Genomic DNA, 13,627 nt, shown 5'->3' on the forward strand with positions numbered 1-13,627 from the left:
AGGATGTAGATTCTATATGCCTTTGAGGTCTCGCTATATCCTACGAGGTACCCCTTTTATACAGTCTAATCCAGTTTACCACGCTTCTCGTTTGGAATGTGACAATATGCCACACTTTCGAATCTCTGGAGATGACTCACTTTTGGCTTTCTCCCTGAGAAAACCCCTTCATGTGTTTTCTTCCCCAACGCTCTATGAGGAGTTCTATTCCGAATATACACCATTGTGTTGCATGTCTCTGCCCATAAGAATCTAGGCAAGTCTTGGTCTTACAACATAGCCTTTGCTGCCCCAACAATAGTTCTATTCTTTCGCTCTGCTACTCCATTATGCTTTGGATTATATGGAGCTGTCCATTCTCTTTTGATGCCCTCCTTTGCGCAGAAATCTGTGAAGTCTTTGTCTGTATATTCTCCACCATTATCTGAATGCAATACCTTTATCTTTTTCCCTGTCATGTTTTCTACAAGAGCCTTAAACTCTCTGAACCAATCAAAGACCTCATCCTTGGTCTTTAAGAAATAGATCTAGGTTTTTCTAGAGTGATCATCAATAAAGGTGATGAAGTATTCGCCACCACTAAGAGCTCTTGTGGACATTGGGCCACAAATATTTGAGTGTATCAATCCCAATACGCCTTTCGCTCTGTTGTTACTTCTGGAAAACGCTGCCTTAGCGTACTTCCCTAGTATGCATCCTCTGCATACATCATCATGCTTAGTACTGAGGACTAAACTCTTGTAACAGTCTCTCTGAGCATCTTCAATGCTCCATGGTGTAAGTGTCCCATTCGCCTGTGCCACAGTTCATTCAGTTCCTTTTCACCATTATGATTGTTGCCTTTCAGTGCCATTGGAGGCTCGAGCTGCAATCTATACAGTTTGTTGCTTCGAGATCCAATTTGTGTCATCTTCTTCCAGCTTGGATGTTTGACGTATACTTTCCTTCCAATGAAGTATACATCGTATCCCTTGTCCTGTAACTGGGGCAATGAAATCAAATTCATTCCTAACCCGGACACGTAGAACATTAGTAGCTCGGATGCTGGTTCTTTCTTTCGTTTGAAATGCTATGGTACCTCTCCCTACTGGAGTACACTTTGTTCTGTTTCCCATAGTGATGTGGAAGTCCATTTGCTCTTCTTGATAGCTCGAGAAGTATTCTCGTACTCCAGTCATATGAGCTGAAACCCCACTATCAATATACCAAACATCTGCTGGCACTAAACTTGATAAGCATGCGAATTCTTCTTCCAATTTGGAAGATAATTCAGAGACATCTTGATTTTCCATCCTTATTTGTGGTATTTTTCGTATCGATTTTTGACGCAGTTTTGCCTGGGCAAAACTGCGTCCCACATGAAGACCGCTCTGCGCTGAGAGTCTCAGCCAGACATGTAGGATTCTTTAAAACCTACTATAACGCACGCCAATCATTCTTTTGGAAGGGAATGAGTTATGATATTCAAAAATATGTAGCAGAATGTGATATATGCTGGAGGAATAAAAATGAAAATATTATGACACCCAGACTACTTCATCCCTTAAACATCCTAAATCAAAAATGGGAGAAAATATCAATGGACATTATTGAAGGTTTACCTGTGTCTGATGGTAAGGATAAAATTCTTGTAGTAGTCGACAAACTCACCAAGTATGCTCACTTTATCACAATGAGGAAATCAAACTCAACAAAACAAATTGTTGAGATATTTTGCAAAAATGTTTACAAATTACATGGATTTCCCAAGGCCATTGTGAGCGACAGAGATGCCAAATTTAAGGGTAGTTTTTGGAAGGAATTCTTCAAACATATAGGAACCTACCTCAACATGAGTTCGGATTACCATCCTCAAACGGATGGCCAAACAAAGGTTGTCTATAAATGTTTAGAAGCCTACTTATGTTGTTATGCCCAAACAAACAAAATAAGTGGGTTCAGTGGTTACATCTCTGTGAATGGTGGTACAATTCCACTTACCACATGTTAGCGAAAATGACTCCATTTCAAGCTCTCTGTACAGTTCTGAACCTCTGAAATGGAAGGACTTTGCTATCATCGAGACGAGTCACGAAACTTCCTGCTGTTAAAAATCAGTTAGAAGAAACCCAAAAAGTCATCCAAACTCTAAAAGAAAATCTAAATAATGTAAGGAATCGTATGAAGCGACAAGTTGACCGAAATAGAACCGAGAGAGAATTTGAAGTTGGAGATTGGGTATTTGTTAAACTCCAACCTTACAAGCAGTTGTCCTTAAAACAGAGGGGAAAAAAGAAATTGGCACTAAGGTTTTATGGACCCTACCAAATCAACAAAAAGATCAGCCAAGTAGCATATAGTTTAAGCCTTCCCAATAAAAGTTGTGTTCACAACGTTTTCTATGTATCCTGCCTTAAAAAGGCACTTGGTGAACATCAATCAGCGTAGACAACACTTCCGACCTTAGATGAAGAAGGAAAGGTTATTCTGGAGCCAGAAGGTATCATCTCCATCAGGGAAAAGAAGCTGCGATCATGAGTAATCAAAGAATACTTGATCAAGTGGAAGGATTTACCAGAAGAAGAAGCTTCTTGGGAGACAGAAGAATTTCGCCAACGACACCTGTCATTACATATGCTTTTAGGACAAAGCATCTTTTCAAGGGGAAGGCAATGTTATATAAAATTAAATAATTTGTAGTTAGTAAGTAATTAAAGGTTCACCAAGAGGCACCCTGGCTTTATTTAAGCCAGGGCCTCCCACAGTGTAATCATCATTCAAGTTATTAATAAAATATATAAATTTTCTGTCTAATGCTGAGTTTATCCGCTTCAAAATTGCTTAGATATTTGGTTGGTTTTGTTAGATTCTTTATTCAGTAGTGCCAGATTTTCTGTAAACAATAATTGTCAATTGTTTTTGATGTTTGGAAATGGAATAATCTCCTTGTTTTCCTTTGATTTTCTATGCTTTTTGGTTGTTTGTTCTTCAATATGATTAGAAAAAGAATGTGGGCATAGGATAAGATGGAAGAAAAGGGCCACAAACTAGCAGTAATTTGAGATATGTGCTTGTCATGGCCATTGGCCTTGCTTAAGCAAAGTCTGATACCATTGTTATGAACCAACTATTTCGTGCACTCCAATTTACTCAAAATTCCAAAGTAAATGAATCAGCATTGTAAAATTCATAAAGGAAAAGAAAAATATAATTGATAATTTGATTAGTGGTTCTTGTTATAATGGCATGTGATGTTTTATACATGTGGAATGGCCACATTCTTTATAGAGACATGACTCATGACCTTTTATATAATTATTATTATTATTTGTAATAATTATGTAATGTATGTATGGTAGTTACATATACATTACACACTGCATCTAACATGTACAGTCCATTCTTCTCCACTGCTATCTTGAATCTCACATTCTTTACCGTCAAAGGCAACTTGGATATTCTGTTTGGCAATTTCACATATAGAACATGAATTCTTCTTGAGAGCAGATATCAGCACCCACAATTGTTACTTCATGCTGGGCATGACACTCAATCTTCTCTTGCTCGTGTGAAATGCCCCACATATCATGCTAATCGTATTTCTGCATTTGTGTTTTTATGGACATTGTGAAATGTTTCGTAGCCAGTTTTGTTGTGTTAGAAGTGTGGCAGGTATTGGGGGTGTGTCCCCAACACTTTTTAGGATGTTCCTGTGTAACCATGGTTAAATTGAAAACTAATTTAAGACAATATGAGACTTAGCTAACATTTACATGATTCTAGTCTCTTTGTGCTCATTTTTATTCTCTCATGATTGCCATTTTATTTTGAAAAATTGTAGAACTCTATTTATTACTTGTGTAAAACTGATTTTTGAGATGTAATTATATTCTAGCTATAAGATGCGATCAGCAATCTTTTGAACTCTGAGTCACATTTTATGAAGGTTTTATCTTTACTTATTATTTATTTTGAAAATCTGCATATATTTTTTCATGGAACAAATAAGTAGATCATAGGTCACAGATCTACATGACACGAATGAAGGTATTAGTTGACTAATGTAGATAGCATTTCTTGAATATAATTAAATTACCTATTCCCCTCTTATTGTGCAATGTATTAGGTTTATTACTAGTAATATGGTCATAATTTCAGTCACGTAAGTGAAAGAAACCGTTATAAATTTGAATTTTAACTTACATAGGTCTAATTATGTTTTGCTCTTTAAGGGAAATTGTAGGCCTGTGTTCTTTTTAATTTTAAATTATGGTAATTCTAGTCTATCTTACAATGCCATTGTGGCTTTCAGGTGAAACAAATGTTAATAGCACTTTTATGTGAGTCAGAAATGAAATTAGCTGATGAGGTCATTGAGACGATTCTTGACAAGGTACTTTAAAAAGGCCCTTTCAATTGACAAAAGAGGTTTCAAATTTGATTGTGCATAGTTGACAATATCTTCATGACTCGATGTAGACATTCCAAGAAGCTGATGGAGACCGAGATGGGCGAATTGATCGAGATGAATGGCAACAATTTGTATCCCATAATCCTTCATTAATGAAGATAATGACTCTTCCTTATTTGAAGTAGGTGTCTTTACTCCCTTTCACATATAGATGCACAGTAGCAAGCCTCTCTTTTTGTATGCTTTCCATGAATAGAAGAAAATGAATGGTAAAATTGCAGTTTCAATGGTAGATGGAGAAGTTTTAGTATTTGATGCAGAAAATGGAGTGATGACATAGAATGTTTAGTAATTCCATTGCTGCCCCCTTTTTCGAATTAACGATGACATAGAATGTTCAGTAATTCCACTATAGAGGAGAGGTTTTGGCACTGGCTAGCAACCTATATTTTGTGCCCTCTTGTCTCATTGATATTCATAGTTTGGTAGCTGTTTGATGATAAGAACACAATAATAATCAAGTGAAAGGATAAGTTAGTTACAAGTACATCAAATTAAATAAAAGAACATCACAATTAGTTATCAAAGTAAGAGAAATCACCTTAATCTAGCTGCCGTAGATTTCTCAACATGGTATCAGAGCTAAGGTGACACGAAAAAGAGGAAGCTTGAAGATCACTCCATTGAAGAAGGATGCATAAGATCCAAGCATAAGGAGAGCATCAAGGAAAGCAAATGATCAAGGAGAGCTAAAGAGCACCAAGGAAGACTAGTCTACATATCATCTTGAAGGAAGGAACTAATGAAGAAGAAAGAAGACCTCAAGGACCCCACCTCCACTCAAAAGACTCTACACACTTGAAGCATTCTCATTTTATCCAAAGGAAGCAAGAAGATGAACTTCGTCATCATCAAAGAATCAAAGTAATCTCCCTCTCTTAAAGGATCACATCTCTAACATCCTTAAAGAAGATCATCTCTCCCCATCTTAAAGAAGAAGCATTGTCTTTTGAAGAAAGAAGGTCATTAGGGAGGTAATCATCATCAAGGAGGCATCTTTAATTGTCAACAACAAAGGAGTAGTGGAAGTCAACATCATCAAGAAGGCATCAAGTTGAAGATATCATCATCAAAGGAGGATCTTCACTTGACAAGTAAGTATTCTATATCTTATGTCTCAATTTACAATGACTTCTTTCTGCAAGGAGAACAACAAACTTGTTGGGACATCTAATTACCTTGCATGGAAGAAGAGAATAGATTTGATCCTCGTAGAAAATAAAGTTAGTGAATATGTCACGGGATCAATCACTCTCAAGAGCTATCTCATGCACTAACAATGTATATGAAAGGAGAAATAAGGGCTCAAAGAATCGTCATAGAGTCAATTGCAAATTATCTCATTTTTATGTATAAAAGTTGAAGACATCTAAAGAGATCTATGACATTGGTGGAGTTGTTTTCTGTAAGCATTACACTAGAAATCACATCTTTAAGAACCGAGCTATACAAGATAAAAGTCTCAAGGGACGAAGGGGTAACTTCATATCTCGTGAAAGTATCTCAAATTAAAGACCGACTACAAGAACTTGGAGAAACAATGTCTGATCCAAAGATGACCACCCTAGTACTCAATGCATTACCAAATGAATGGGGGAACTTTGTATCAAGCATCTATGGGAAGAAGGAAACCGCTCCATTCAATGATCTGTAGTCATTATGGAAGATTGAAGAAACTAGATTAAGGGCGAAAAACGATGTTGGATCAAATGGACAAACACAAGCATATGCTGCAATGGCAAGTTGGAAAGGAACATTCGGAAAGTTTGAGTACCGAAAAAGATTCCAAAAGAAAATCGACATGTTTAAGATTCAATGTTATGAATTTAATGAATATGGGCATTTCAAAAGGAATTGTCCTAAACTCAAGAAAGACAACAAGAAGAGAAAGCAAAAAAATGAAGCCCATGTCACCGAAGAAATAAAAGAACCTGAAAAGAAGAAGACAAAGGAGGAGGAAGTGAAAGACCTTTACTGTGATTGAGATAACATCGTATACTTAGTTCTTTTCAGTTTATAGAAGATAGTAGTCATGATGGAAAGCGTCACAAGTATGATAGGATGCATTATAGCAAAGATGGAGATGACATAATCATAAAGGCATGAAAGGATAGCCGAAGTAGAAGTCTATATGGTTGAATCAGTCATAGAACATGATAGAAAGGAAGTAGCTCATGGCATCTTCATTGGAAGCATAGAAGAACAACAGAAGTTAGCAATTTATATGGTTGGAGAAAGTCATCTAGCAAAATAGGAAGATAACAATTTGTCACACCTCATCATTAGGAAAGAATCATTTACAAAATGAGGATCATCAAGATCCTCCATTGGAATCTTTGTTAAAAGGCTCACATCTACCTAGAAGAAGCATCTTATAGATAGTTTGCATTCCACCTTGTGTGGGATCCACAGTTTAGTAGGATGATAGTATGATGACAAAGATGTGCAGCATGTCAAGTTGGTTGAAGCATCTTTCATCTTCAAACAAGGAAAGGAAGTTGCCAAAGGAAGTCTAGATGACCACATAAAGGAAGAGGTATGTATATATTTGTCATGTCATCATATTATTACAGATGAAATGGTTAGAATGCTCTATGTAATGAGCATCATGAAAGAAAAAGGAACTCTTTCGTATGAAAAGATACATGATGGCTTGAATACAATGTGCCTTGAGCTGTTCTACATGATGACATAATATGACCTCATGAAGAGTATGAGATGGTTGGTAACTATGGTTCCTATGATGAAGGAACTATGTATAGAAAATCCTAAGAAAGGAATATGCGAAGAAAGTGAAAGAAGAGTTTGTGAAAGATGTATCTATAGTCACGTAAGATAAGATAAGTAATCAACATCTATGACATCTCCATGTAAAAGGTATGAAGACCCTGATATATTGGAATAGGAGAACCTTGGTAATGTATGTCTTGGAGATGGATTCATACAATATGTGAAAGGATGTTGGTGTTGCAAGAAGCTAATGTCATGACGAAAGGCCATTATAAAGAGGTATCTTTGATTTAATGTTCATTTTGATCTTTGAGAAAGCATCTGGTTGGGTTGAAACATGGCCACTGAAAAGGGGTTGTAGAAAGTCACCTACAACTAGTAATCATGAGATTGGATGGAAGATCTTGAAAGAAACATGACTTGGAAGAGGTAGCTATATGAAGGATAGCCATATGTGGACTAGAAAATTACTTTCCGATGAAGAGAAGGGTGACATGACTATTGGTTCAACACTATGTTTCATTGAAGGAAAGTGATGGAGAAGATGGCCGATGCCCTACAAAGAAGTTTTGGAAGATATCTACAAGTTCATGACATGATGATGCAAAAAGGAGGAGCTCTATAAGCAATTGATAGTACCATGATCTCCACTAAAGAGCAAAAAGCTGCTGTTGGTAACAAGTCCCTAGTTAAGAGGGAACTAGGGTATATATCTGTTAATTTTAGATAAAAATGGTATGTTCTATGCTTAGCACAATTTACTTCAATGTTCCTTAGCAGCCCAATAAAAATTTCCAATTTCCAATAACAATCACAATAATCACATTGATAGTAAAAGCAGATAGAACATAAAACAAATTGCAGAAGACAAGCCAAGACAAGAGGACCGCAGATTTGGCGGATGTCAGGGAAAAACCTCAATCTGGGGAAAACCCTTTGATCAATTCTTCTTATTATTAAATTGAATGTTCAGTAGAGAGAGAGAGTACAAAAGTCAAATTGACTTGCCCAATACAAACTCAAAACAACCTTGTAAATTTTTGTAGTCAACTGCAGTCAAACTTTATCCCTAAGCAAAAAGTCAACATTGGTCAAAACAACAACAAATCTTCCTCAAAGCTCGGTCTTCCATGGTCAAACTTGGCCTAATCAAGAGGTCAAATTCAACCTAAAACAACTCTGTCAAACTCGGTCAAAGGAGAGAGAAAACTGTTGTAATTTTCTTCGATCAAACAACAATCAATACTATAGTTAACACAGGTCAATCAGCCCAGAAATTCTTGGTTTTTGTGCCCAACAATGCGGCTAGAGAAAATCGAACTTTTGACCCAAAAACTGAAGTCAAACATAGTAAAAAACACCTCGGTCAACGCTGGTCAAACCTGTCCCTGAAGTCTGAAATTCGGCCTATAATTTTGCCCATAAAATCTGTCCTCCTAGCCACACGTGTGAGAGAGAGAGAGAGAGAAGTTGCCCAATAGTTGTACAAACCAATCTGATGAAGAGAGAGAGAAGAATGTGTGAGTGATGAATGTGCCAAATGAGGTGTGAGGTCTCTTGTATTTATACAATTCGTTGTGGGTGAAGAGACACATCCATTGGGCTTCTTGAGCCTAAGTGATGATGAGGCCGACCTAAACAATTTGCACATGTGTGGGCATAAATTCCAATGTTCCCACTAAGACTCCGGTGCAGGGAGACGCGGGTGTGAGGAGACGCATAGGGGGGACGTGTGGGAGTACCCTCAAATTTTAGGGAAATTAAGGGGTGCAGGGGAACGTCGAGGTATGTATATATATATATATATATATATATATATAAAATTCAAGTTCATATTCATTGTTTAATAATGAAAGCATGAAATATTAATTAAATAGACTAATAGTAATATGGATACCAATACATTGAAAATTGAAATTTGATCCACACATAAAATTTAAATTCATAATTGAATTAAATAATGACATACATTGATCCATCCTCATCATTCATTTTGATACACACACAATTCATATGACATACTCATTATTCATCCATATCATGAGATTCAATAAAAAAATTCAATAATGAAATATTCAAATACATTGATCCATATCATTCACCATTCACCATTCATCATTCTACAATCTACATTGATTTTAAAATTAAATTCATCATTCATCATTTTAGAATCTAAATTGAAAGCAAAACATACTAGTATATTACTATATACTAGATACTGAAGTTTTGAGGGGGGATGCCCAGACACACTCCTTTTGGGGAGCCTCGTCCCCCACACTGGGGAAACGCACCCCCTTGTGTCTCCCCAAGAATCCCCAAAACGGGTGCGTGGGGAAATGCACCCCCAGTAGACTCCCTGTCCCAGGTGCGAGGGGTGCGTGCACCCGACCCTGGGGGACGCGTCCTTGTGGAACACTGATAAATTCAAAATCACACTTTTTCTTGTCCAAATGAGATGATCTTTATATCAATCTTGGACCTCTCGAAAAGAGAAATCCAATGCAATCATCATCTCCATCAAATGAGCTGTCCCAAGGTGGAATTTGGCCCTAGTTGCCAATTTTAACACTCCCTCTCAACTAGGGAGAACTCTACTTGCCAATCCATCTATCGTCATCATGCCATCCTGTCGTCATCTACCATCTCTGTCATCTCATCTCTGCTCTGTTGAACCATGAAGTAATAATAAAGAAGAATCGATCGAGAGTGAGTCACAAGACCTTACCACTCTCCACTGACAAAAGTCAGTCCAAAGGTAGAACCTCAAATGATCCCAGATCAAGTTGTTGAACAACATGCATCCTAGACATAGAGAGTACAACAGTACACGATGCGTCCATCGATAGTGCTATGGTCCCTATCCACATTTCCCAACTCATTGGCCAGATGAGATGTACTTCCCATGAGTCTCGGCCTACATGGGTAGGATGTATACTGGGGCATCAATAGGAGAAGGTGAACCACTCATCCTGCTCATATGCCATAGGAGAAGGTGGACCACTTATCCTATGCATATGTCAATCGTAGGTGAAGGTGAACCACTCACCCTACACACGTGTCTAGTAGGGGAAGGTGAACCACTCACCCTACACACATGTCACCATGGGGTATCATAGGGGAAGGTTAACCACTCACCTTATATACAACACATCACATAGGGGAAGGTGAACCACTCACCCTATGGTCACTCATAGCTTCAAGAAGTACCCCAAGCCCCTAGGAGTTCCGAGAGCTCAGTGTCCAACTCAAAAGGGACTCTCATGGTCTTTCCACGACTCTAAGTCTCTCTTGGAAGGTTAAGAATTTGACCTTCCCCATAGGCTTCGGGAGGATATCTGCGACGTGCTCATCGATCCTGATGTGTTGGAGCCTTATTGCTCCCCGTTGTACCATATCCGGAATAAAGTGGTAGCTGATATCAATGTGCTTGGAGCGGTCGTGGAACACGGGATTCTCTGAAAGGCGAACCCCACTCTGGTTGTAGAAGATCACGGTGGTATCTAGCACGTGTTCAAATAGCTCACTAAAGAGTTTCCTCAAGCAAACAACTTCACAACAAGCCCTACTAGCATCAATGTATTCAACCTCAGCAATGCTTAATGTAATCGATTTTTGCTTCCTGCTCATCCAAGAAATTGAAGCATACCCTAATGAGAAGCAACATCCAGACGTGCTCTTACGATCCACCACACTACCAACCCAGTCAGCATCTGTATATCCATGCATCCTCAAATTCCCGACAATGTATCTTAGTCCATAATAGATTGTGCCCTAGAGATATCTCAAGAGATTCTTAGCAACAATCCTATTTATGTGATGAGGCTCGACCATAAATTGACTCAATGTGTTCGCAACGAAGCATATGTCAGGACTGGAGTTTACTAAGGACATCAACCCCCCCACAATTTGTCTATATTTTTAAGGGTTCGCCAATTCAGGCCCTGTTGTCGCATAGAATGTCTAGGCACCGTGACAATGCTCAGATCGGGGGCTGTCACCTTGATCCCCATTCTCTCCGTTTAAGCCGTCTCCCTACAGTAGGCTAAGGGGGTAGACCCTATGGAAAAATGGAAAGAAGAAGAAGAAATAGTTGGGAACCAACCAGTTCGGGAGACACAACGAGGCGATCAAGTATTTGATTAAGATTTAGCAAGACATAGGATTTGATTAGATTTTAAACGATTAACACCAGTGCCTTATGGAGTCAATGATCTTGCTAGGGAAATGAAGACCAAGTAATCGATTAGAAACTGCTGCTTATATGAATGACTATCTTATATGAAATGCAAATCCTAAAACTTAATGTGAGATGCAGGAATGTGTTGAGCCTGATTTCGTAGTAATTGGCAGAGAGAAGATAAGGAGAAGCACACTAAGGTGTGATTAACGATACCTCTCCTGAACTTCTAACATACCTGGTGCCTCTGATGCTGTAGAGAGCGTGGCTTTGACGACTGAAAGGTCACCGTTTTAAGTACTATTAAAACAGGTTTCTCAAGAAAATACGGATGGATATCTATCTGTCTATCGACCAAGCTTATGCTTGGAAGTAAATTTTCTATATGCAAATTTAACTTATATGCGAATGTGCTAGAAGATGAGATAAGGTTAGACTTGAGGGAGGGAAAAAACCTGTGTCGCAAAAGCTCTCAATCACCAAAATGTTCTGTTCGCTTTATTAGATGAAGACTCAAAATTAAACTTCTGAAGATATTACAATTTGAACACAAGCTTATTTCAAATCTTTCTGATACAATTATAGCTCAAAGAGAACAAAACTTCTTTGCAATTTAATATCAATGTCAGTAGATTTTCACAAATATTCAACTTAGGAAACAAAGATATGCAATCTATTGTAATTCCACGACAAAATTCTTTAACAATCGCTTGAAAATATTTGCAAAATGTCTAACATGTAACGAGCATTAAATAATTCAAGCAATGACAGTAGATTTCAATAGATGCAAGATATTCAACATATGCACAATGTTCGGGCAATTAAATTTCAAGAGATCAAATACTTTAAACAACCACGAATTTTAAATGCTAACCAATTTCGATCTTAGAATTGAAAGATTTATGCTTAGTGACCCAAAATCTAGGAAAATTTACCACTCTACAATGGTTAATCTTTAGATGCAAAAAATTTAAGCGTGTTTAACTATAGAGAAGTAAAATATTGATACCACACAAGTTTTTCTTTTAGATCTTATCCTTAGCACAAAAAGCTAAGTTACCAGGATTCAGATCCGCCAGTTTTTTGAACAACCAAGATCCGAAAACGGCAAGGAAACGACAAGTACACGCAAATATAAAATATTTTATAATATTTAAAATAAAAATTTATATAAAAATAAAAATAAAAACTAAATTTGTATAAATTTAAAAATAAAAACGTATGCTAATTTTTTAATATATAATTTTTACATACAATAAATAATTATTATATAAATAATTCATGAGTTAATATATCATTTATAAATATTAATTAAATTTATATAAAAATGAAAAACATATATGAGTGTTTAAATATATAACTTCAATCTATCTGAATAATGTATTTAAACATTAATTATTAGTTGTAACTTGTAATGCCAATTATTAAAGTTATTTTAGAAAACTTACCTTTTAAACTTGAAAAAAAACTTTAAAATTAATTAAAATAAATCTTACTTTTTAAACTTTGAAATATCTAATTAAAAACTTACTTTTTAAATTTAAAATATATCAATATATAAATAAAACTCACTTTCTAAACTTTAAAATATCTAAATAAAAGCTTACTTTTTAAACTTCAAAATATCTGAATAAAAATGGCTATAGATTATAATACGCTGATTCATTGTTTTTGTGGACGCTGAAACTTACTTTTTAAATTTAAAGTATCTAAATATATAAATAAAACTCACTTTCTAAACTTTAAAATATCTGAATAAAAGCTTACTTTTTAAACTTCAAAATATCTGAATAAAAATGGCTATAGATTACTATATAATACGCTGATTCATTGTTTTTGCGGACGCTAATTCTTTCATTCGTTGTCTTGTATTAAAGCTTATAATGTGGTCAACTAAAATAAAAATAATAAACTGTCCGGGCCAACTCCCTAGATTATTTTGGTGGCCGACGTCGATTAATTAATTCAGTGACGCCGGACGCTGATTCTTTCATTCATTTGCGACTGAACAGTGGAATTTCCCGTTTTGGAATTTTGTGCTTTCGTTTGCTAGATTACTACAGATTTATGCGTTGAAGTTGACGATTTTTTTAGCCTCAGAGAGAAGCTGGGCGTATCTCTGTGGATCCGGATCCGAATCCGTCTCCGATTCGGGGATCCGTGGATCCAACCATTAAGCTTGATGGATCCGGTAACATAGACAAAAAGACACCAAAAGGAATTTTAAATTTGACAGTTTAATTAGGAAGACTTTTTTTTAATATGCTAAG

The 13,627-nt window shown here is 36.6% G+C and overlaps 1 protein-coding gene across 2 annotated transcripts in view; it reads left to right on the forward strand.

Annotated features, from left to right (window-relative positions):
- The window catches only part of LOC149266919 (calcineurin B-like protein 1), a 214,746-nt gene that overhangs the window by 167,801 nt on the left and 33,318 nt on the right, over positions 1-13,627 (forward strand). For both annotated transcript variants that reach the window (XM_089431210.1, XM_089431215.1), the window contains 2 exons: positions 4,292-4,372; positions 4,459-4,571. In XM_089431210.1, coding sequence (XP_089287336.1) covers positions 4,292-4,372; positions 4,459-4,571 — 194 coding nt within the window. The remainder of the gene's footprint in view (positions 1-4,291; positions 4,373-4,458; positions 4,572-13,627) is intronic.

This window comes from Pinus tabuliformis, chromosome 6, assembly GCF_031772625.1.
Source record: "Pinus tabuliformis cultivar Carrire ecotype Pingquan chromosome 6, CPIR1, whole genome shotgun sequence".
NCBI lineage: Eukaryota > Viridiplantae > Streptophyta > Pinopsida > Pinales > Pinaceae > Pinus > Pinus tabuliformis.